We start from the raw sequence: 20,441 nt of genomic DNA, 5'->3' as shown, positions 1-20,441 counted from the left end.
AAAGTCAGATTTTTGTTTAATATTTTTTTTTTGTCTAGCTTTAAGCGATTTCTGCTTTCTTTTGTGTATGGTTGTGCAATACATCCTGCTTTCGCGCTGTGCAGATATTTTGTATTTTTTATTATTTTGTCAGCATATTAACTTTGTTTTTATAGTGAACAAATACCCAATTGTCCCAATCTTTGATCCTGCGCATTACACCAAGTATTATTTCAGCGAATTCAGTACGGCGTATATACGGGAACCGTCCAACCTTATTAGGCGTTACCGCGACAGCAGTGTTCGAGGATACCCCTGTATTTTCACTTCGGTTAGAAAAAGAGGATTTGGATCCAAAGTCATGAGGAAATATTATAAGGATTTTCGTGTGTAAATGTGAGTTAGCCAGTCTCATTGAATACTGGGAAGAAAGGAAGGAGGAAGTTTTAGGACAAACAGCCAAATTGTCCGGAAAACACACAGTTAACAAGCATAATACACTCGCCAGCCACATAGCCTTAGTCTGAATTCCCAATCCAATGAATATGTAACAATATATTGTTACATATTCATCACTGACAGTTCATATATACTGTATAATAGCATTTTAAATGTTAGTAATTACCAATACACAATAATAATTAAAAATACTAAGATGTTCAGTCTAGTTCCATGCTTAACTTGCTATCATTTATAATTAAATATTGTTACATTGAATAACAACAAATTATAATCGCATGTGTACAGTGCTAATTGCTTATTAATCATCTTGTTAATTGCTCATTAACAAACCAACATATTTTTCTCAACCTTCATTTATCTACCTCTGTTCCTTGAAACAGTCTTCCTCACCTTATCTTCTACAAAGACTACATATACTTCCAGAAGTTCAAGAAGCATATCATTAGATTCTTACTTTCCTTTTAACCTCCTATCCATAATCAGAATCTGCTCTACGTCTGTTGCTATTCAATCTCATTTTTGTTTACTTTTGCATTTTTTACTTCGCAATTATAAATAAAAATAAAATATGAAATAAAAGTCGAAAATTTGCCTTTTAATGATATAAAAACTTCTTAATGTAGAATGATGTTAATGTAGTCATTTTTATTTTAAAATAATCACAATTATAAAATAATAATATTAAAAATTAAATTATTATTATTATTTATTTTTATTTTTTTTGTGTTATGCCGCTCTTGTAAGTGTGTCGCCCCACGCACACGCTTGTTTTGGTGTTTAGAGCCGGCTCAAGCTAACATACGCCATTAATGTACAATTTTTGCATTCTTTAGTGAGGTTGATATCAAAAATCCTTGTTGTTATATGTATACTGTCGGGAAAAACGAATTTAACAGCTCCTTACGTATTTTGGGAAACGTATCTAAAGAGGGACACTTAAAGTCATTTTCATTTTATAAACCTTCCACTGAATAAATCATCTAGGAAGCTGTACAGAAGAACATTAGGTTATTCTATTGAGTTTTATCAGTCATCGTTGAGATCGGAACAAACATACTAAGGTATGCTTTTGCATATTTTTTTTTAAATTATTTATTTTCAATCACCCAAAGATTTTTCAATCACCCAAAACTAAAATGATACGTGGAAAACATGTCGAATTGTTTTCAAATGTACAACTGGAGTGATTTTTATTTACTTGTTGTCACTTTTAAAAACACTTTTTATGCTCAGAGTAATAAAAGAATAGTCTGTATATTTTGTTGCATTTTCGCTATAGATATCACCTATTTTCATATTGTTGTAAAGGTAATTTTGAGAACCAATTTGGCCACAAAGGTTGAAAAATGATTTTCTTCAAATATTTGATAAATGAACAAACGTCAAGTTTTCCATAAAGGGGATCAATCGTTCGATGCTGTTGGCACATTCTCCCTCGATGAGTCTTTGGACTCCCTGGAGGTGTCACATAATAATAATAATAATAATAATAAAGAAAAATTAACAGTTGCTATGGCATGGGGTTCAATGTATTGTTTTCCATAATGCATAAATTACATGGTATTCGTAGTAGAATCTTAAATTATTTATATTTAGTTTCTCTCTGTAGTCCGCTTCGTCAGAATAAATTTAGGTAATATAAAACACATTTAATAAATGTTCAATAAACAAAGCATTGACTGTATTAACGTTATCTTCCTTTAAAACCCCACAATCGAATTGCATATCTATAGGGTCATTGTTCATCTAACTATATTTGACATCTTATATATGAAGTCTAATTGCAGCGTTTGTTTTTTCTAGCATGCCAATGCGAAGATGTTAAAATAACAGTAGTGTTAAACACCGTTTACATTCTCAAATTTTGATTAATTAATCAAGAAACTATAAGGCGTTTAATACTTACTCATGGCATTCCCAGTAGTTTCATAGAATGCATTTGCATCTAAAGGATGTATGAACCAATCCCTAAAAAATAATTGAAAACTGTTCAAGAGGAACAAAACATTACTAGTAATTTAAAGAAATGTCATCTTATTTTGTGAAATACAGTAGAGATGAAACTAATATACAAGTAATTTAAACATTAGCTAACATTAGTCTCTTTGGAAGTGCCACGTAACAATAACAAGTAGCTCTTTTGAAATTAGTTACTTGTATCTATACTCTGAGGTCTTATTAAAGGCCTGTTTAATTAAATTAAACATCACAAGGAAATGCTCAATCCTCTCCTAATTTTAATGAGTTAGGGAAATCCCCATCCCATCTTCTCTCTAAGATTTTATCTTCTTCTTCCTATTATGGATTTCAGGCCTATTGGCCTGTTCTGATTTCATGCCATTGCTTTCTTTGTCTTCCAATTTTTCTTTTTCCATTTATTTTATATATGTATAGTATTTTGGGTAGTCTGCTATTTTCCACCCGATTTAGATGTTCTAACCATTTTGTTTGTATTTACCTATATAGTAGTTAATTGGTTTTATATTCAGTGATTATAAAATTTCTTCATTTGTTATTTAAATTAAGGGGATGTTTAATCCCACATTATTTCAGAGCCGAATAAGAAACTCTAAGATAGGAATCAAATCAAAGAGTTTCATGCCGAATATCGCAAACTATAAAAGTTTGCTATATTCGGCATGAAACTCTTTGATTTGATGATGTGGGATTGATGATTAAATAATGTGGGATTAAATATCCCCTTAATTTAAATAATTTTTACATCGCCGAAGTGAAGCCTTTTGGCTCTTTATTTCATTAATTTATCTGTGCACTTTTTTGACAATTCGTACTGTAAAGTATTAGAGCTATTATCGCTACAATCTTGGCATTATTTGGTCTACCTACTCACTGATGAGACCGCAATAAATGTTGAAACCAGTCTGGATAGTGACCTATCTCCCTTAATATAAAACAACATACATCTCCTAGGGGCTGAGTTTTAAATTAGGGTAAATACTAAGAATAGAGATCCTAGCTTTATCCACCTTTGCTACGAGTTGCCCTGTATTGCACCACCCAGGTTTGCTTACGTTTGGACCCGCCGAACCTTTATAGTTTGCTATATTCGGCATGAAACTCTTTGATTTGATTTCTATCTCAGAGCCGAATAAGAAACTCTAAAATAATGTGGGATTAAATATCCCCTTAATTTAAATAATTTTTACATCGCCGAAGTGAAGCCTTTTGGCTCTTTATTTCATTAATTTCTTCATTTGTTTTATTGTCCCGCTTGGTATATCCAGCAATTTTTCTGAGAAATTTCATTTCTGCTGTTTGAATCTGTTTTTCATTTTACTTGTTATGGTCCATGCTTCACTTCCATATAATAAAGCTGGTTTACACAGGGTGTTATATAGTCTGATCCTGGTGTGCTTTTGTGCTAGCGATGGCATAAATATATTATTTATTATGCCGTTTACTTTTACAAAATTGATATTTTAATGTCTATATCTTTTCATCTTCATATTATAAGTCCCATCTCCCAGAATTTGAAAGTGTTTACTTGTTCTAATTTTATTATTCTGAATATAAAACCAATTAATTACTACATAAGACATTATAAGCAAAAATGAACAGAACATTTAAATTGAATGGACAGCAGCAGACTGCCGAAAATATCATAAAGATATAAAACACGTGGAAAAAGAAGAATCGGAAGACCAAGAAAGAGATGGCATGAGAGTGGTAGACCACGCGGCCTAAAATTCATGTTAGGAAGAAGAAGAATATTTTATTACCTATCACTATTTTACTTCTTACTGGGTTTTCTACTTTGAAGGCCAATGTTTTTGTTTTTACTTTAGATATTCTTATATCATTTTCAAATCTTAGTAAATCATCTTCTGATGTAGCTAATACAATCTGACGATCTGCAAATAATAAAGACAACCTACGAGAATTCTATCGATATGCTGAAAGTAAACGAAAGAATGAATATGAACGAAAAACTCTTCTAAATGCAGACGGCGTGAGGGTTAGAGATGCAGAAGAGGTTGTTCAGTTAATGAGTGCCCATTTTGTTAAAAGCTATCAACCTGGTGAACGCAACATTGAGCTTACTGTACCTCTTCACTGTCTGAATAAACACAGGTGTATAAGGATGAGGTATTAGAGCTGTTGCACAAACAGAATAAGAATTCAGCAATAGGGAACTGATGGGATATCAGCTCTTGTGCTAAAAGAGTGTTCAGCTGAACTGGCTATTCCTTTGACCAGGCTGTTTAATATGAGTCGCATAACATGGAAGATTCCTCAGGAATGGAAAGAATGTATAGTAATCCCATTGCATAAGGATGGTGCAAAGACCATTGTATCCAATTATCGACCAATTAGTATCTCAAGAGTGGTGGTGATGATTTTGGAAAAATTGGTTAGATCTCGCATTCAGAAATGGGTTGACAGAAATCTTATTTCAAAGAATCTCTACTTTGCAATGAGCAACATGGGTTTACTAAGGGAAGGTCATGTTTTAGCAACTTGCTCATATTCTATAACAATGTTACCATTGGATTAGGCAATGGGAATGGATATACCATGACACTTTTGAATTTTGCTAATTCTTTTGACAGAATACAGCATGGTAGACTGTTGCATAAATTGGTGAATATGGGTTTGGATTATAGAATATTAAAGTGGATAAGAGAATGGCTGACTGACAGATATCAAAAAACGGTATATGGGGAATGTTAGTCTGCAAGATTTAAGGTAAACCAGTGGTGTATCACAAGGATCGGTACTTGGTTCACTGTTATTCAATCTGTACATTAATGATATTGGGAAGGATTTGACAAGCGATATCCAATGTCGTATTATATTGGTGGGATTATGCTTAAAGAAACTGATGAGGATAGGGATCTTGGGGTGTTAGTAGATAGGAAGTTGAAGTTCGGGGCCATGTAGCAAAGATTTCAAAAGAACTCGAAAGATAATTGCAATCTTGAAACGATCTTTCACATGTAAAGATAAGGATGTCATTTTGTCTCTTTACAAGGTGTTGATAAGACCTCACTTGGACCATTGTGCGCAGGTCTGGTCTCCTGTTTCCCATTGTGATTCTGATATGTTGGTTCTAGTGTCTGCAATCGACGAATTCTCAATCTATCTTCATAATCAGTATTCCACAATCCTGATATCATTTTAACACCCTCCTTTTCATCCACCATATCAGAATCACAATGGAAAACAGCAGACCAGACCTGTGCACAGTAGTCCAAGTGAGGTCTTATCAACACCTTGTAAAGAGACAAAATGACATCCTTATCTTTAGCAAAGAGAAGAAAGAAGGGTGATTTGATTGAGACTTACAAACTTCTAAAAGGGTCATGCAGGATTTCAGTTGATGGAATTTTTCAATTTACTGATGATGGTGAAAGGACATTAGGGCATCCTTGGAAGCTGAGAATGAATGCCGCTAAGAAATTGATGAGGGCTAGATTTTTCTCTCATAGAGTGGTGCGTGATTGGAATGTATTGCAATTGGATGTTGTGAGTGCAAGCAATGTGAATGAATTCAAGAATAAGTATGATAGATGGTACGTGTAGTATGTAGCTCCCCCTCGATGAGTCTCCGACTCGCTGGAGGGCTCCCTCTTAAAGACAATAATAATAATAATAGTGCATGTATTATTATTTGTGGGTTTAGTTTGTATACGGTTTTGTCGCTTCCAGATTGTTATATATATTAAATAGTAGAGATAATAGGGTGCATTCTTGCCGTACTCCTCTTGATATGTCTTTTCATTCTGATATTTGTTATAATTTCACTGCTATTTTATTTCCTGTATATATTTCTTGAATAGACTGTAACAGTTGATCTGATATATTTAAATCAGTTAGTATTTTAAACAGTTTTTTTATTAATTTTATAAAATGCTTTTTTATAATCAATGAAGGCCACGTGCACTTCTTTTTGAAATTCTCTTATCTTTTCGGGTAATAATTTTAGACTAAAAGTGTATGCAAGATCGGCCTTTTCGGAATCCATTCTGTTCTTCTAGTATTTTGTTCTCTACAATACTTTTAGTTTCTCTTTCAGTATTTCTGAATATATTTTGTACTCGTCATTTCGCTGGCAGTTTTCCCCCCCTCCCTATAATTATTACGGTCATCTTTATTTCCTTTTTAATAAACTGTAATAACCAGTGCGTTCTTCCAATAGTTTAGTTTCGAATTTTTCCGGAAACGAACAAAAATGTATCTTTATCATCGCTCATATTTTACTGTCATTCGAACATCTGCTGCTGTAGTCATCAACCTGTTACATCCTACTTCTGAACAAAAGTCGTTTTATTTTCTCCACACTAACGGACTTGTCCTCGTCTAGTTATTTCTTGTTATTCGTATGAGTTCACTTCATCCTCTGGCTTACTTTGAATCTCTAGCTTACTATGAGAATTCAAACTGTAGTGCTAGGTATCCGTCACACTCCTTTCACTTCCACCTTAACTGTTTAGCTTTGTGAATAACTTTAAGTTTTTGTGATCTCTAATAACATAGTCCAACACAATTTTTGCTGACTTTTATATGAGACTTGTTTTTTACTAATTTGAGTGCGCTGATTTCAAATATCAAACCCATTTTTCTCTATCGCGTCAGGTTTTTCCTCTATGGCATTTTCTTTTTGCTAATTTGTAAGTTTTTGATTTTAAGGAGGCAGTACTATTTAGAGGATCAAAAAAAATCGATTTTTTAATATTATTTTCTGAAAGTATGTATTTTTAAAAATTTGTTCCTAAATTTTTATCAAGAAATTCGAAAAATTCCCGAAGATATAGCCTATTATTCAAAGCGATGCGCAGATCAGAATTTACTAACAGAATTTACTAACACCCGCTCTCGCTTGTTAGTAAACAAATAAATGCGTAAGAAACTGCAACGGTACGTACTGGCGCTTTGAATGTGAGAGAGGCCGATAATTTAATGGCTACATTTTTTAAAAATCTTCTGTACTATTTTAATTCCCAAAATACTTCTTTTAATTGCTCTTTGGCGTATTATGATTTTATTTTAATTATTTGTTTTTGTCAAGGACCAAGTATGGACATTGTTTGTCAGTGTGGACAATCTAACGAAATCCATCGGTCTCCTTTTAAATGAGATGGACAAACCACTCCTCATCCAATCACTCCTCACCCAAATTCCATTAATAATTCCATGTTTCGGTTTCGGAATATATTTCTAGGTCTTGTCTATTATTGAAGAATATTATTTGTTACACACACGATACTATTAATAGAATTTCAACAAGTTTTTAATATAATCAAAATATTTTACGAACTGGTTTTCGGCCCATCAACATTAGACAATTTGCAGAACTTTTCTCGTCCACATCGAATCAAGACTTCAATTTTCTTTCACTCCTACAGGGATTTCTTTTAATAGGAAATAACTTTACGATTTTCTATGTATTGGCAAAGATAGTTCCATAGTAATGCTAATCCAATCTCTCAAATATTTTGCCACAGATTACGATTTGGTGAATTATATATATAGACTTTGAGAAATATGAGAAAGAAGATTTATTTTTTATTTGATCCTAACAAGATAGCATGAATATAAAAGTATAACACAAACCTTCAATTATCGGAAATTTCTTGCACTTCTCATCATATGACTAGTGGTGTGCTTAAGGCTCTGTGTTTGGACCAATGCTGTTTAATTTCTACACGAATGATATAGGAAATAATTTGAAGGGAGAGCTCCAGTTGTTTTCCATTGATGCAAAGTTGGGTAGGGTAATAGCTAATCAAAGTGATGTAAAGAGCCCGCAGGATGATTTGAATAGGCTGATCGACAAAACATAATGGATGTTAATTTAATTTGGAGAAGTGTAAAGCTATGCATTTTGGGATACAAAGATTATAAGCTGTGCACCACATTGAGGGAACTGTACTCCAGGAAATTGATGAAGCCAGTGATTTGGGGAAAGCACTATCCAGAGTTGACGTTAAGAGAACATATTCCTAAAGTAGCCAGGATAGCTCACGTGATTACTTCGTTATTGGAGAATGCACTAAAAAGCAAAGACAAGGGATTAACCATTCCTCTTTATAAAGACTTGATACGACCACATCTGGGTTACTGTGCTCAGGTCTGGTCATGAGGAAGTGGTGGAGAGGATCCAGAAGCGAGTAAACAAGATGATAAGTGGTCTGTGGAATGTTCCCTATGAGGATAGATTGAGGACTTGTGGAATGCAAAAGTTGGTTGATAGGCGAAAAGGGATGGGTGGGAGATATGATATAAATATTTAAGTTACTTAAAGGATATTATCGGATTGATGCAGGGGAAATGTTTCAGCAGTTGGCTAGAGGGGATAGAACAAGAGGTCATCCCTGGAAGTTGAGTAAGAGTGTAGTTTGCAACTGCGTGAGGAGTAGATTTTTCGCTTGGAGAGTGGTGAATAAACGGAATGGGTTTCCTGACTCAGTTGTGAGTGCTTTATCCCAATGAGTTATGGACGCACACCGACAGAGTCAGGAATACTTAAGACAATCCTTCCAGCCATGTGCCAAGCCCAGATAAAAATAGGGAAGACTGAGGTGGTGCCGTACATCCCCGTAAAAGGGGCTCACCGCCGTTTGAATCACCATATGAAATGAAATTGTGTTGATTATTGAATAGTCTGTTGATAGTTTGGATCTCCCAAGATGAGTCTTAGACCTTCATGGAGGTGGCAGTGCGATAATAATAATAATAATATATGATCCTATCGGGTTGTAGAGTATTCTGCATCCTAGCCAAAATTGTGTTCCCTTACCCTTCCCTCAGAAAAAATAGCTGGGAAGAAAAAATATGCAGTCTTAAAATGTCTATAAATTCCCATTATCTATAAACACTTCAAATTTATCTTCAACTTATGATTACGACATTGTCTTCAATAATAAACTACAAATCTTTCTAACACATAAAACTTAAATAAAGCGATCCAATATAGAACTAAGTTACGATGCTGTTAACTGTCAATCCAGCTACAATATGGTACTCCAAATCTACTATTTGTTCACTGGAATGTTTAAATGAACATTATTGTGATTGCAATATCCCTACACCTAACTATTTACATCAAGCTACAAAGCAAGCATATCAGCAAATAATACTCGTAATGTCAAAAAATCCTGCTACTGAAGTATCGTTACATGTTATGTAATTAAAACGTTACTGTCATTGATTTCAAGAAAATGAAAGCAAATGACATTTATTTGAACCTTTAGGTTTATAACAGTCAAATAATATGGGATAATCGCATACCGATCCTACTAATCTCGCTGACATTGTGATTAAATAATATTAACGGCCCCTTTACACGCATTCTTTTCAAATAAAATTTACTTTGTAACCAAGCAGGAAAACTTTCTGCATTGATCTCTCATTCGCAGAAGTTTAATAATAAGATGATATATCTTTTTACCATTTATATATGATTGTTGCATTAATTTAACCTTGATATCTTTCTGGGCCTGGCTCTCACTGATGAGACCTCAATAAAGGTCGAAACCGGTCTGGGTAGCAAACCATTCCATAATGTTTTTGCATTATGGGGTACTAAAACAATTATGTGAAATAAGTATACATGAAAATACCCCATGCGCAAATTTTCTTTGCTTTTACTTTGATAAATAATTTAAGAAGAATATAGTTTCTTGTCAGATATAATTTACTTTGTAACCAAGGGAAAAAACTTTCTAAAACTCGTAGCTCACTTTCACATTCCATAATCCGACGTTAGTCACCGTAGCCCAGTTAGTATAGACGAAGCCCTTTGGTCGGAAAGACCTGGGTTCGATTCCCGTCAGTGAGGTTAGGAGACTTTTATCTGATTTCTTTCAACTAAAGGTGAGTTAGCAAGTCTCATACGGAGGTAGGATTTTTTCAACCGGAAACTCGGGTTTTCGTCTCCCAGAACACACAAACCGGCCCCGTGAACACACATGGATTACAGTCATGAATACGTCCCAGCCATATGCCGGTCCGGAGCCGTATGCCGGCATATGACTGGGATAAAATTGGGGATTGGGGAAAGCAACGATGAACTACTTCGTAAAAACTCACCAGGAATGCTTTGTGGGCAATGCCTACAAAGTCACCTACGGTCAGAAACGACTGAAAGGGAAAACCAGGAATAATCAGACATCGATTTGATTTAAAACGATCCGCCCGCCATCATTATTTTTGCTGGCTGGTCATGTAACTGTGAGTTTTCTAAGTTCTTAGTCTTTTTCGCTTTTTGTCCTTTCATTTTGTTTTATTGTATTAGATTCTTGCTAATTCATATTTAATGAAAATATGAAAACTCTGCAAACGTAAAATTCAACAAACATGGTGATCAACATTCCCATCAAGAATATTCAAGTGTTTTTGGTCAATATTTTCTTTAAAGTATATTTTAATCAGAATTTTCAAACAGTTAATTTTAAGCGTTACAGGATAGTTACATAATCAGCTCATTTCATACTAAGCTTAGCTCTTCTGTATTAATAAAAAATTGAGGATACACAAAAGTAATTTTCAGAAATTCAAACCATTATAAGCAATAAAATTTTATACAAAAACAAACTTCATGAATATTCTGAAGAAATGAAACTTTATCTATATTTTTTGGCGAATTGTTTCAGTAAAACAGAATGATTTTCATCATTTTAATTTTAACTGGTTGCTGAAACTTTAATTAACCATTAGGAAAAAAAATTCTTACCTTTCCTTGTCTACTGTCCTAGTAATCTTTGTTAGTTCTTTGGCTACCTCATATCGCTTCATCCGCAGTATATTGGAAAAGAAATGATCGTCGGATATGTCTAGCTAAATGGAAAAACAAAGCATAAAGGATTTGTGCACTGATCGCGTGATCATAACTTAAAAAGCAATTTTATTAATAAGGTCAAAGGACCACTAATTCATTTTCAGAAGTAGAAAATTCTGAAAATTAACGAACTGATTCTAAGTTTAAAATCGACATAAGCTAGAAGCATATTTTTCTTTAACTTTTTATAAAAAAAGATATTTCTTTTTCTGCTGTGAATACAAAAATATTGATACATTTTGTTTTTATCAGAAGGCTCTTTACCCATTACTAGTAATAAACTATGGTTTTTAAGTCATACGAAGGAGGCAGGATTTTCCACACGAAACTCGAATTTTTCTACCACAAAACAGGCAAACTGGCTGTAGCAACACAACTTACACGCAAACACACACACACAGTCTTAGTTGCTTCGATAGTAATTCAAAGCAACCTGAAATGCTGACCAGTGAAGTTATGCTTTTTCCAGGAATTGCAAAACTAATAAAGAAATAAATAATTGAAACACAAATAATCGCAGTGAAAATTTATATTAAATCAACAAGGAATTCGATCAATTAATGCTATGCACATAGCTAATAGGACAGTCGGGATTTAGGAAATATAACTTCTCTCCATTACATTAACTCAGTCGAAAAATTCTAAAGTAATTGATTTTTTAAGTTGAGAAATATACTTTCTAAAGAGTTGGATTTTATTGACCAATTAGTCAGTAATATCTGTTTGTGCTTTGTATCTGACCTTTGTGATTAGCAAAATAAATGTTTATTTATTATTCAAAATTCTAGTTATAAATAAATTATAGGTAATATCGTATAGTCATGATTCTATCTGATAAAATAAATATTTTTAGATGTTGTTTAATATTATTCCTTCAAGTACTCCTAAATGGAAACCAAATATTAATAATCAACAATATATTTGGGGAGCCTCAGTAGCTCAGTGGATATAAAAGAGCCCTTTGGTTAGAAAGACTAGGGATACGAAAGGTTTTTCCCGCTAAGCAGGCATAAATCTTGCCCTTTGGGGATGAATCAGAGGAGTGGCGTACCGGCTGCATTAATTCTCAATAACCCCCCAATGAGAGGGGACAGGAATTATTTCTTCTTATTATTATTATTGCTTCCTTCCTTCTTTCATCTTGCGATGTCGAGAATTTTTTATTCACTTAACCGCTACCGTATCGAGGATAAGATGGTTAGTCCTATGCCTCCAGGGAATTAATTATAAATTACAAATATGTATTTATATTAAACTAATCTGGCGATGAAACATGTTTTTATATTAAGCTTCAGTACTCTAAGTAGAACTAATTTAACATGGAGCTACTTTTATAAGGAATCCTTTCACCAAAGGTACTAATAACCTACAACATTTTAATACTGGAGAGAGAGAGAGAGCTAGATAATCCATGAACCCTAAACTAGAGACCAAACATTGAAAAATTTCAAAACTACTTTCACAAACATTCATGGTACCCAGCGGAATTTCGACCCATAGTCCTGTAGAAATTGGTTAGAGCGTGGAAATGCTATAAACGCAACCAAATAAACAAATCATTGTCTGCCTCCCTTACCTGCACGACCGAACATTGCTAAGGTTATGAGTCCAGTACATTATGCCTATGAATTGCGTGTTTTTCATTTTTTTATGTTTCCCATCCACCAAAGATTGTAAACTTGTAATACTCGTATGTCATTACAGTGGATGAACTAAGGATTTTTTTTCTCATTATTCTGTATTTTTATTTATTTTTTACATAGTTAGGAACCCCTACTCTCTAGACCAAACATGAAACTTTTTGAAACCACTTCAAGCCTTCAATAAGGGCTAGATCTCGCATCGGGCTCTGAATTCATTTCCCACCTAGAAATTATCAGAAACATCCATATCTCCTTGGAAATTCTACTTGCAGCTTATTGGTTGGAGAGCGCCAACCAGGGCCAGCCGGTTTGCATGTTTTTCGGAATGGAAAATCCGACTTTTTTTCGGAGAAAAAACACTAACACTTCCTCATGAGACCAGCTGATGACAGCCAAGTAAGAAGCTTAATGATATAGGAGAATTAATACATAAATCAGATCAGAAAAACATGAAAGTACCAGTAAGAATAATAAGTTGCTTACGAAATGTTCTTCATCACCCAAATTTCAGATAAGAAGAAGAAATCTACAGAACCGCAAGCCAAATATATGTGATCATAAGACTCAGCCTAAAGTTCGAAACCGTGGGTACAACTTGTCAAGTGTACTAGCCTAGTGTGCGATAGAACAGAACAAGGTGTCTTGTTCTATCGCATAGCAGACGAAGAATAGGATGTTTTGTATTCCAACGATTCTATTACCCTAAGGTACACAAGTAGCAATGTATCTTAGGGTAATAGAGTGAACTGCTGTGTTAATTTGTTTATGCTTTTTTTTTTCAGTTTAGTAAAATCAGCATTTATCAGACATTTACAGTCGCGAAAGAACAATACGATATGATGAAAATCTAGCATTATTACCATAATAAAAGTAAATATATTTCAATCTATACAAAGGCGTTTGAATTTTTTGCCGTATATCTGCATGACGAATTGAGCTTTTCTGTAACATGTGTGACTAAAAGCTACAGAAAGGCTACACGCTGCAGACGCTGCCTATTTTCATGAGGTTTTCACTCGCTGAGAAAATTTGCAAGACTAAGTATTTTAATTTACTCATTATTTTTCAAGAGATTTCTTTCAACAATAAATTAATATATTATTATTATTTTGGATATGGCATTTATCTCAATTTTAATACACACACACACACACACACACACACACACACACACACACACACACACACACACACACACACACACACACACACACACACACACACACACACACACACGTGGGTGGTCTAAAACGTTCTCGGCCTAACAATGAAAAATAGAATTTATAATTTCAAACTTATTTTTATTTTTCAACATAATCTCCATTAAGACTAATACATTTATTCTAGCATGCTCCAGCACCATTATCCAGTCCCTGTAGTGGTTCTCAGTAAGATCCCTCTAAAATACCCCTCTACAGCTGCAGTCACCTCTTGATTCGAAGAAAAACGCTGACCAGCGAGGAAGAGTTTTAGTTTTGGGAAGAGATAGAAGTCAGAGGAAGCCCAATCTTGGGAATAGGGTGGATGTTCCAACAATTCATAGTGAGATCCCTTAATTTTCCAATTACCAAAATTTGGCTTCCGAAAGCACGTACCTTTGCGGGTACGTGCACTGTCCTGATGAAAGATGATTTTTTCTTCTTCTGCAAACAGGGTCGTTTCTCACGAATTGTTTCGTCTAGTCTGGTTAAAAGATCGGAATAATATTCCCCGGTTATTGTTTTACCCTTTTAAGATAATTAATAAACAAAATACCTTTAGCATCCCAAAACACCGATGCCATGACCTTGTCTTCTTTGGCGCTGAACAACCGGCTTCTTTCCACTGTTTTGACTGCTGTTTGGATTCTGGTGTGTACTGGTGAATCCAAATCTCATCCTTCGTAATAACGCGACGCAAAAAATTAGTTTTATTTTTGTTAAAACGCTCCAAGCACTGTTCAGAGATTTTCATGCGAGTGCGTTTTTGATCTGCGCGGCACCATCTTGCGCAGTTTTTTTGATTTGTAATTCTTCATTAAAAAGTGTCCTACACGTTCTTTTGAAATGCCTATAGTCTTAGCAATTTCACGCGTTTTTACTCGCTGATCCAATTCCATATCGTGCACTTGATCAATGATTTCTGGTGTTACACTTTTTGATGAGTCTTCACATGGGTCATCTTCAAGGCTGGTATGGCAGCGTTTAAACTCAGCAGCCCATTTCTTAATTGTCGAAAACGAAGGAGAAGAGTGCCCATAAACTTTTATGAACTTCGAATGAATTTCTTTTGGCGTTAAACCTACTTTTATAAGGAATTTTATAACAGCGCGATACTCAATTTTATCCATTTCAAGGGATACAGACAACACTTTGGCTTCCGAAAGCTGTATAAAAAACTTGATAGAATGACTTGCAATTTCACATCGATGTTTACAACAGATGTACCAACTTAGGAAAAAAACCTTGCCGATAGTGTTGCCATTTATAGTTGAGGCTGAGAACGTTTTAGACCACCGACGTAAATATATATATATATATATATATAATCTGATTATAAATGCGAAGTTACGAAACTTTTGCATATCAGAAGCACTTAACACATTTCATGAATCACTTATTCTTCAGGGAATATTTTATCCATTTTTGTTTGGGTTGCGGAATATATATATATATATATTTATTCACCTATATGGTTCCCACCCACCAAAGGTCATTAGTAAACCTATAGTACATTGGTAACGTGGGTGAGCTAAAGTATTTTTGTCATTTTTATCAATTTTATATATTGTTTGTAATTTTTTTTATCTATTTTTACATAGTCCAGAAAACCTGCTCTAAAGATCAAACATTAAACCTTTTCAATCCACTTTAGGCCTGCAATAAGTGGGACGATGATCTAACACGAGGAGATGAAATGCATCCTCCACCTAAAAATATAATATCTCATTTTTAAACTATAATTGCATTTACAGTTCAAAACTTACAATATTTGGATGTCAGATAAAGCCCTCATTTTTATTCCCTGTGAGAAATGAGCAGCTTCTGAAAAATACAGCGCAGAAGGCTCCATTTAACAGAGTACGTTAAAATTCCAGTAGTTACGTGTTTAAGATCTTATTAATGCACGTAACATGCATGGCTGATGACGTTTAGTGACAAGACTGTGTAAATAGATAATCTTCCTAGCACAGAGAATCTCTAATTATTTTTTGAAGAATTTGTTTTTTAAATGCAGCATTCAAGGTTCCCCAAGAAAAATGTTAATGATCAAACCTTTTGTTAGGAAAGCGGAATTAAATTAGACCATCTTATTCAGTTAATCTACAAAAACCCGCATATGACGTAAGTTCACAAAGTTAAGAACGTTTAGAAAGCTAATGGGATGTTGGCTTGTTCAAAACTTACAATATTTGGATGTCAGATAAAGCCCCATTTTTTATTCTCAGTATGTTGGCTTAACGGAATATACTGGTGAGTCCAATACTGGTTATTCTCTAATTTTTGTTGTTTCCTGAAGTATTCCTACAATTTGTAGATCCGAAAACTTCTAATGGATATCCATGCACACGGCGCGGTAAATACAACTACGATTGAGACTGGCATTTTTCCTATTCTCTCTCTCTCTCTCTCTCTCTCTCTCTTTAAAGGAGTTACATGAAAACTATGACTGTATTCACTATGTTCCGAAACATTTAACTGAATTAATAAATAAAAAATAATGGAAGTTGCAGAACGTGGAACAAGATCTCTCACATGTCTTACATTCGATTTAATATGGATAACAGTTAAGCCGTCAAGATTTTTATAACTCAGAGTTCATTCGCTACGTGCATTTAGAATTATATGCTCTCTGAAGAAATTTATCCAAAATGATTCTTTACTTTATAATATGATGCACCTCCATGCATGCAAGTTATTATTATTTAATATGCAACACTTGATTAGCTGATTATTCTAATGTTTCGCCAAGAAATAATTAACCTGGGAGGAAGACGGAACATTCATATGTTAGATTAGATTATAGATGGATAATTTGTGTGATATATTTTATTATGATATAGCAAGTTGTAAAAATGAGGAAAAAATGGGCTGTGCTCCGAAATATTGGTTGGTTCTTTTACATTCCTTTCTTGTAATCTTGGTAACTTGATTGCGTTTTAGGAACAAAAGTGTGTATGTGTCGTGTGGCTTATGCAACCCGGTACAAAATTCACGTCATTTTGACCGTATGATTGCATTTATATTAAGAATGCACAGCGCATCATTGGTCCAATGATGCTCTGTGCTCGCTTAATTGGTCCAATGCAATCACTTGTAGGATAACTTTGAATACTTCAATTCATCAATTAATATAATTTTAAATATGGAAAGCATAAAGGTTAAATAAGCTTCACAATCGCCGTTTATATGAGAAACAGAAAAGGTTTATACTTCTTGGTGAGATTAGATTATCATAGATTAGATAGTATTAGGCAAATGCTAGAATGAGGCACGGATAATTTCAAATTTGACACGATTTTTAAATACAGAAATCGGCAAAAGCAATTACTTGGAAAATTATTATTTTTCCGGATTTAACCGAAGAAAGGCTGAAATAACTCGTTTTATTTATTTATACACAAGTTACAGCCTCCGTCGACTATAATCACACAATCCGCTAAAGCTCTGACAGAAAACGGGACGTTACGTAGATAGTCAACACTGTTTTTGATTGTAAATATGGGCAAAAAAGTCATAAATTATTAATAGATATTAAAATGCCTATGTCGGTGTCCTAAACACGTCAGTTCACACTTCATGCACGCAAAACATATTAAACTCAGAAAACAAAAACAACAACTCATAACATGACAGCGTTCAATTGTGGTTGACACAATAACCAATCACAGCCACTGATTTCCGGGTGCTATTTTCTCAATGCGCACTCATCTGTTCAAAGGTCTCAAAGGTGTCCCTATTTGTGACCCGGGCTATTAACTCGAATGTAGTGCAATGTTTACGCGTCGAAAAGTGCTACGTTTACGAATCACACGAAGCCAGGAAACAATTAGAGGTCTTTAACAGGAATAAATGCAAAAGTATGATATTGGTGATATTGCTATTTTGTAGGTGTTCCGTACACCCATCACTGATACACACACGCACGCACGCGCGCGCGCGTACGCGCACACACACACACACACACACACACACACACACACACACACACACACACACACACACACACACACACACACGGTGTCCCATAAATTTCTAAATATTTCAATAATTCTTAAGAATCGGAAAAAAATAATTTTTTTTTGGCAGGGAAAAAATTTTACTTCAAATTTTCAACATTAGAGGGTGCTGTACCATATGCTTAATTTGTGAGATACATGCAAATGAGAATCCTATGAAATGCAGGGTATACTACTGGCAGCTCTTAATGAACGCGTGCGAATTCAAGTCGCTGGTGCGAACAGAAAGGTTTTTGGGAAAAGGAACTGCGTGTTGCTGTGATGCTGGCATTAGTAGATAATGCATTGTTAGTGAAGTTGTTCTACATAAGCGGGGAATCGGCAGTGGAAGCTTTACGAAAGTTTCGAACACAGAAAAAAATGAAGAAAGGTCGAAATCCCATCACAAGGTCCTTTCGAGGAAACTGGAAATTTGTCAGATCACCTTCTCACCGGAGACCAGGGTTATCCGAAGTCCATACCAGCGCTGTGTTATCGTAAATGAACGTCCTAGCAGCTCAATCAACGAGCGGTGTAGGCAGTGCATGGGAAGCTGCAAGAATTATGGGCATAGCTAAAACGTCCGTATTCCGCATCCTTCATGGTATGTTAAACTTGTATCCATACAAACTACAATCTCTTCACCAGCTGTTACCAAGTGATAGCAGTAAGCGGGAGGAATTCGCAATGTTGACTTTGACAAAAGTCGCAGAAAATTCACAATGGCTGGATAACATCTTTTGGACAGACGAAGCTCATTTTCCATTGAATGGGATAGTAAATACTCATAACTGTCGAATTTGGGCCCAAGACAATCTACACACGTACACATAGGAGCAGTTGCATTCACTGCGACTCACTGTTTGGTGTGGCTTCACTGCATCCATCATTGTGGGTCCCTTTTCCTTTGAAGAGCCACGTGCAACAAGGGGCTGAAAGACGTACTCAGTAAATGCACAACGCTACTTGCAACTGCTACGCAAAAGCGTGTACAATGCTTGCGGGAAAAATGTTCTTCACACAGTCAAGTTCGTGCAGAACGGGACACCACCTCATATCGCATCTCCATGAAGCAGTTTCTTATCAGCATATTTGGTCAAGAACGATTCATCAGCCGCAATTGCAACTCCGAATGACTCCTAGGTCCCCGGACTTGAAACAGTAGATTTTTGGTTGTGGGGCTATTTAAAGTCCCGAGTGTATCTGAGTGGCCCATTTTTCTTAGCGGATTTAAAAGATGCCATTCGTCGCTTGCATCCTCCCGGATATGCTCCAAGCTTTTGTAAATACCGTTCTCACCCACTTGCAGCATGTAATTGCTTGTGCCAGCGGACAGGTTGAACAATTATTGTGGTGATATGGAACTCGTTTCCTGCATATGAATAAATAAGTTTTGAATGCCATTCTGACTGGGCTCGCACTCTATCGGTGAACTTTTGAACTAAACCTTTGCTCCGCTAAGAACATCCTCCTCCTTGCGATTCACTTTCGTGCCAACCGCACTCTAATATAAAATATTTTCCGATTTTTATGAATTATTGAAATATTTAAAAATTTATTGGGCACCCTGTACATATAGGTTAAAATCAGGACTCTCTGGAGGCCAGTCAAGTGTGGTGATTGTGACGTTCATGTACACAAACCACGCGGTTACAGCAGCAGCAGGGTGCTGCTGTAACTGCGTAAAAGATTAGTCTTGCCGAAAGAAACAACAGTCATTTCCGTAGAAACTTCTCAAAGTAGGAAGCATTACATTGTCCAGAATGTTCAGATACCTCTCGGAGTTCAATGTTCGTGGCACTACAAACAGAGGTCCAAAGCAGGCCAGATTACCGTCACCTTCGAATTTCATAGTTGGGACTATGAATTATTTGGGCACTCTGGTAAGAGACGTTCATAGACATCCGCCAGGTAGATTTAGCGTGATTCGTCGCTCCATAATATGGCTTTCCAGGCTTCCACGTCCCACTGTACACGTTCTTTCACCACCAAAGACAACTTTACATGTTGGTTTGGGTAATGTGTGTGTGTGGGGGGGGGGAGCTTGCATATTGCTGTCCTACCATAGAAACCCATGTTATAAGCATATTCTGAATGATTTCAATGCCATTCTGACTCGTGATCCAGTCGATGCCCGGAACTCCGCATTCAACGTGTCGGCCGACAAATGGCGGTTTTACATATTACCATTCGTAGTCAGTCACTTTCGGTGAGTGTAGTGGGTTGTCCATTACGGCTAACATTTGCGGTTGACTTCCTGCGCTTCCATCTTAATAGGATATCACGGAATGTTGACCTGGGATCGTCTAATTTGTCAACAATTTGCTTAATAGATAGGCCTGCAGCATGGCATCTTATC

General features: G+C 35.4%; 1 protein-coding gene across 1 annotated transcript in view; it reads right to left on the bottom strand.

Moving 5' to 3' along the window:
• The window catches only part of LOC150105390 (neprilysin-1-like), a 236,076-nt gene that overhangs the window by 34,991 nt on the left and 180,644 nt on the right, over positions 1-20,441 (bottom strand). Inside the window, exons 14-15 of the mRNA XM_090393948.1 lie at positions 11,138-11,241; positions 2,348-2,409 (exon numbers count right to left, since the gene is read on the bottom strand). Of these exons, the coding sequence (XP_090250074.1) occupies positions 2,348-2,409; positions 11,138-11,241 (166 nt within the window). The remainder of the gene's footprint in view (positions 1-2,347; positions 2,410-11,137; positions 11,242-20,441) is intronic.

Source organism: Typopeltis vanoorti, chromosome 6, assembly GCF_054136105.1.
Source record: "Typopeltis vanoorti isolate ZY-2024b chromosome 6, IOZ_Tvanoo_1.0, whole genome shotgun sequence".
NCBI classification, from domain to species: domain Eukaryota; kingdom Metazoa; phylum Arthropoda; class Arachnida; order Uropygi; family Thelyphonidae; genus Typopeltis; species Typopeltis vanoorti.
The sequence above is the reverse complement of the archived record's forward strand: the minus strand, read 5'-3'. Positions and strand labels throughout refer to the sequence as shown.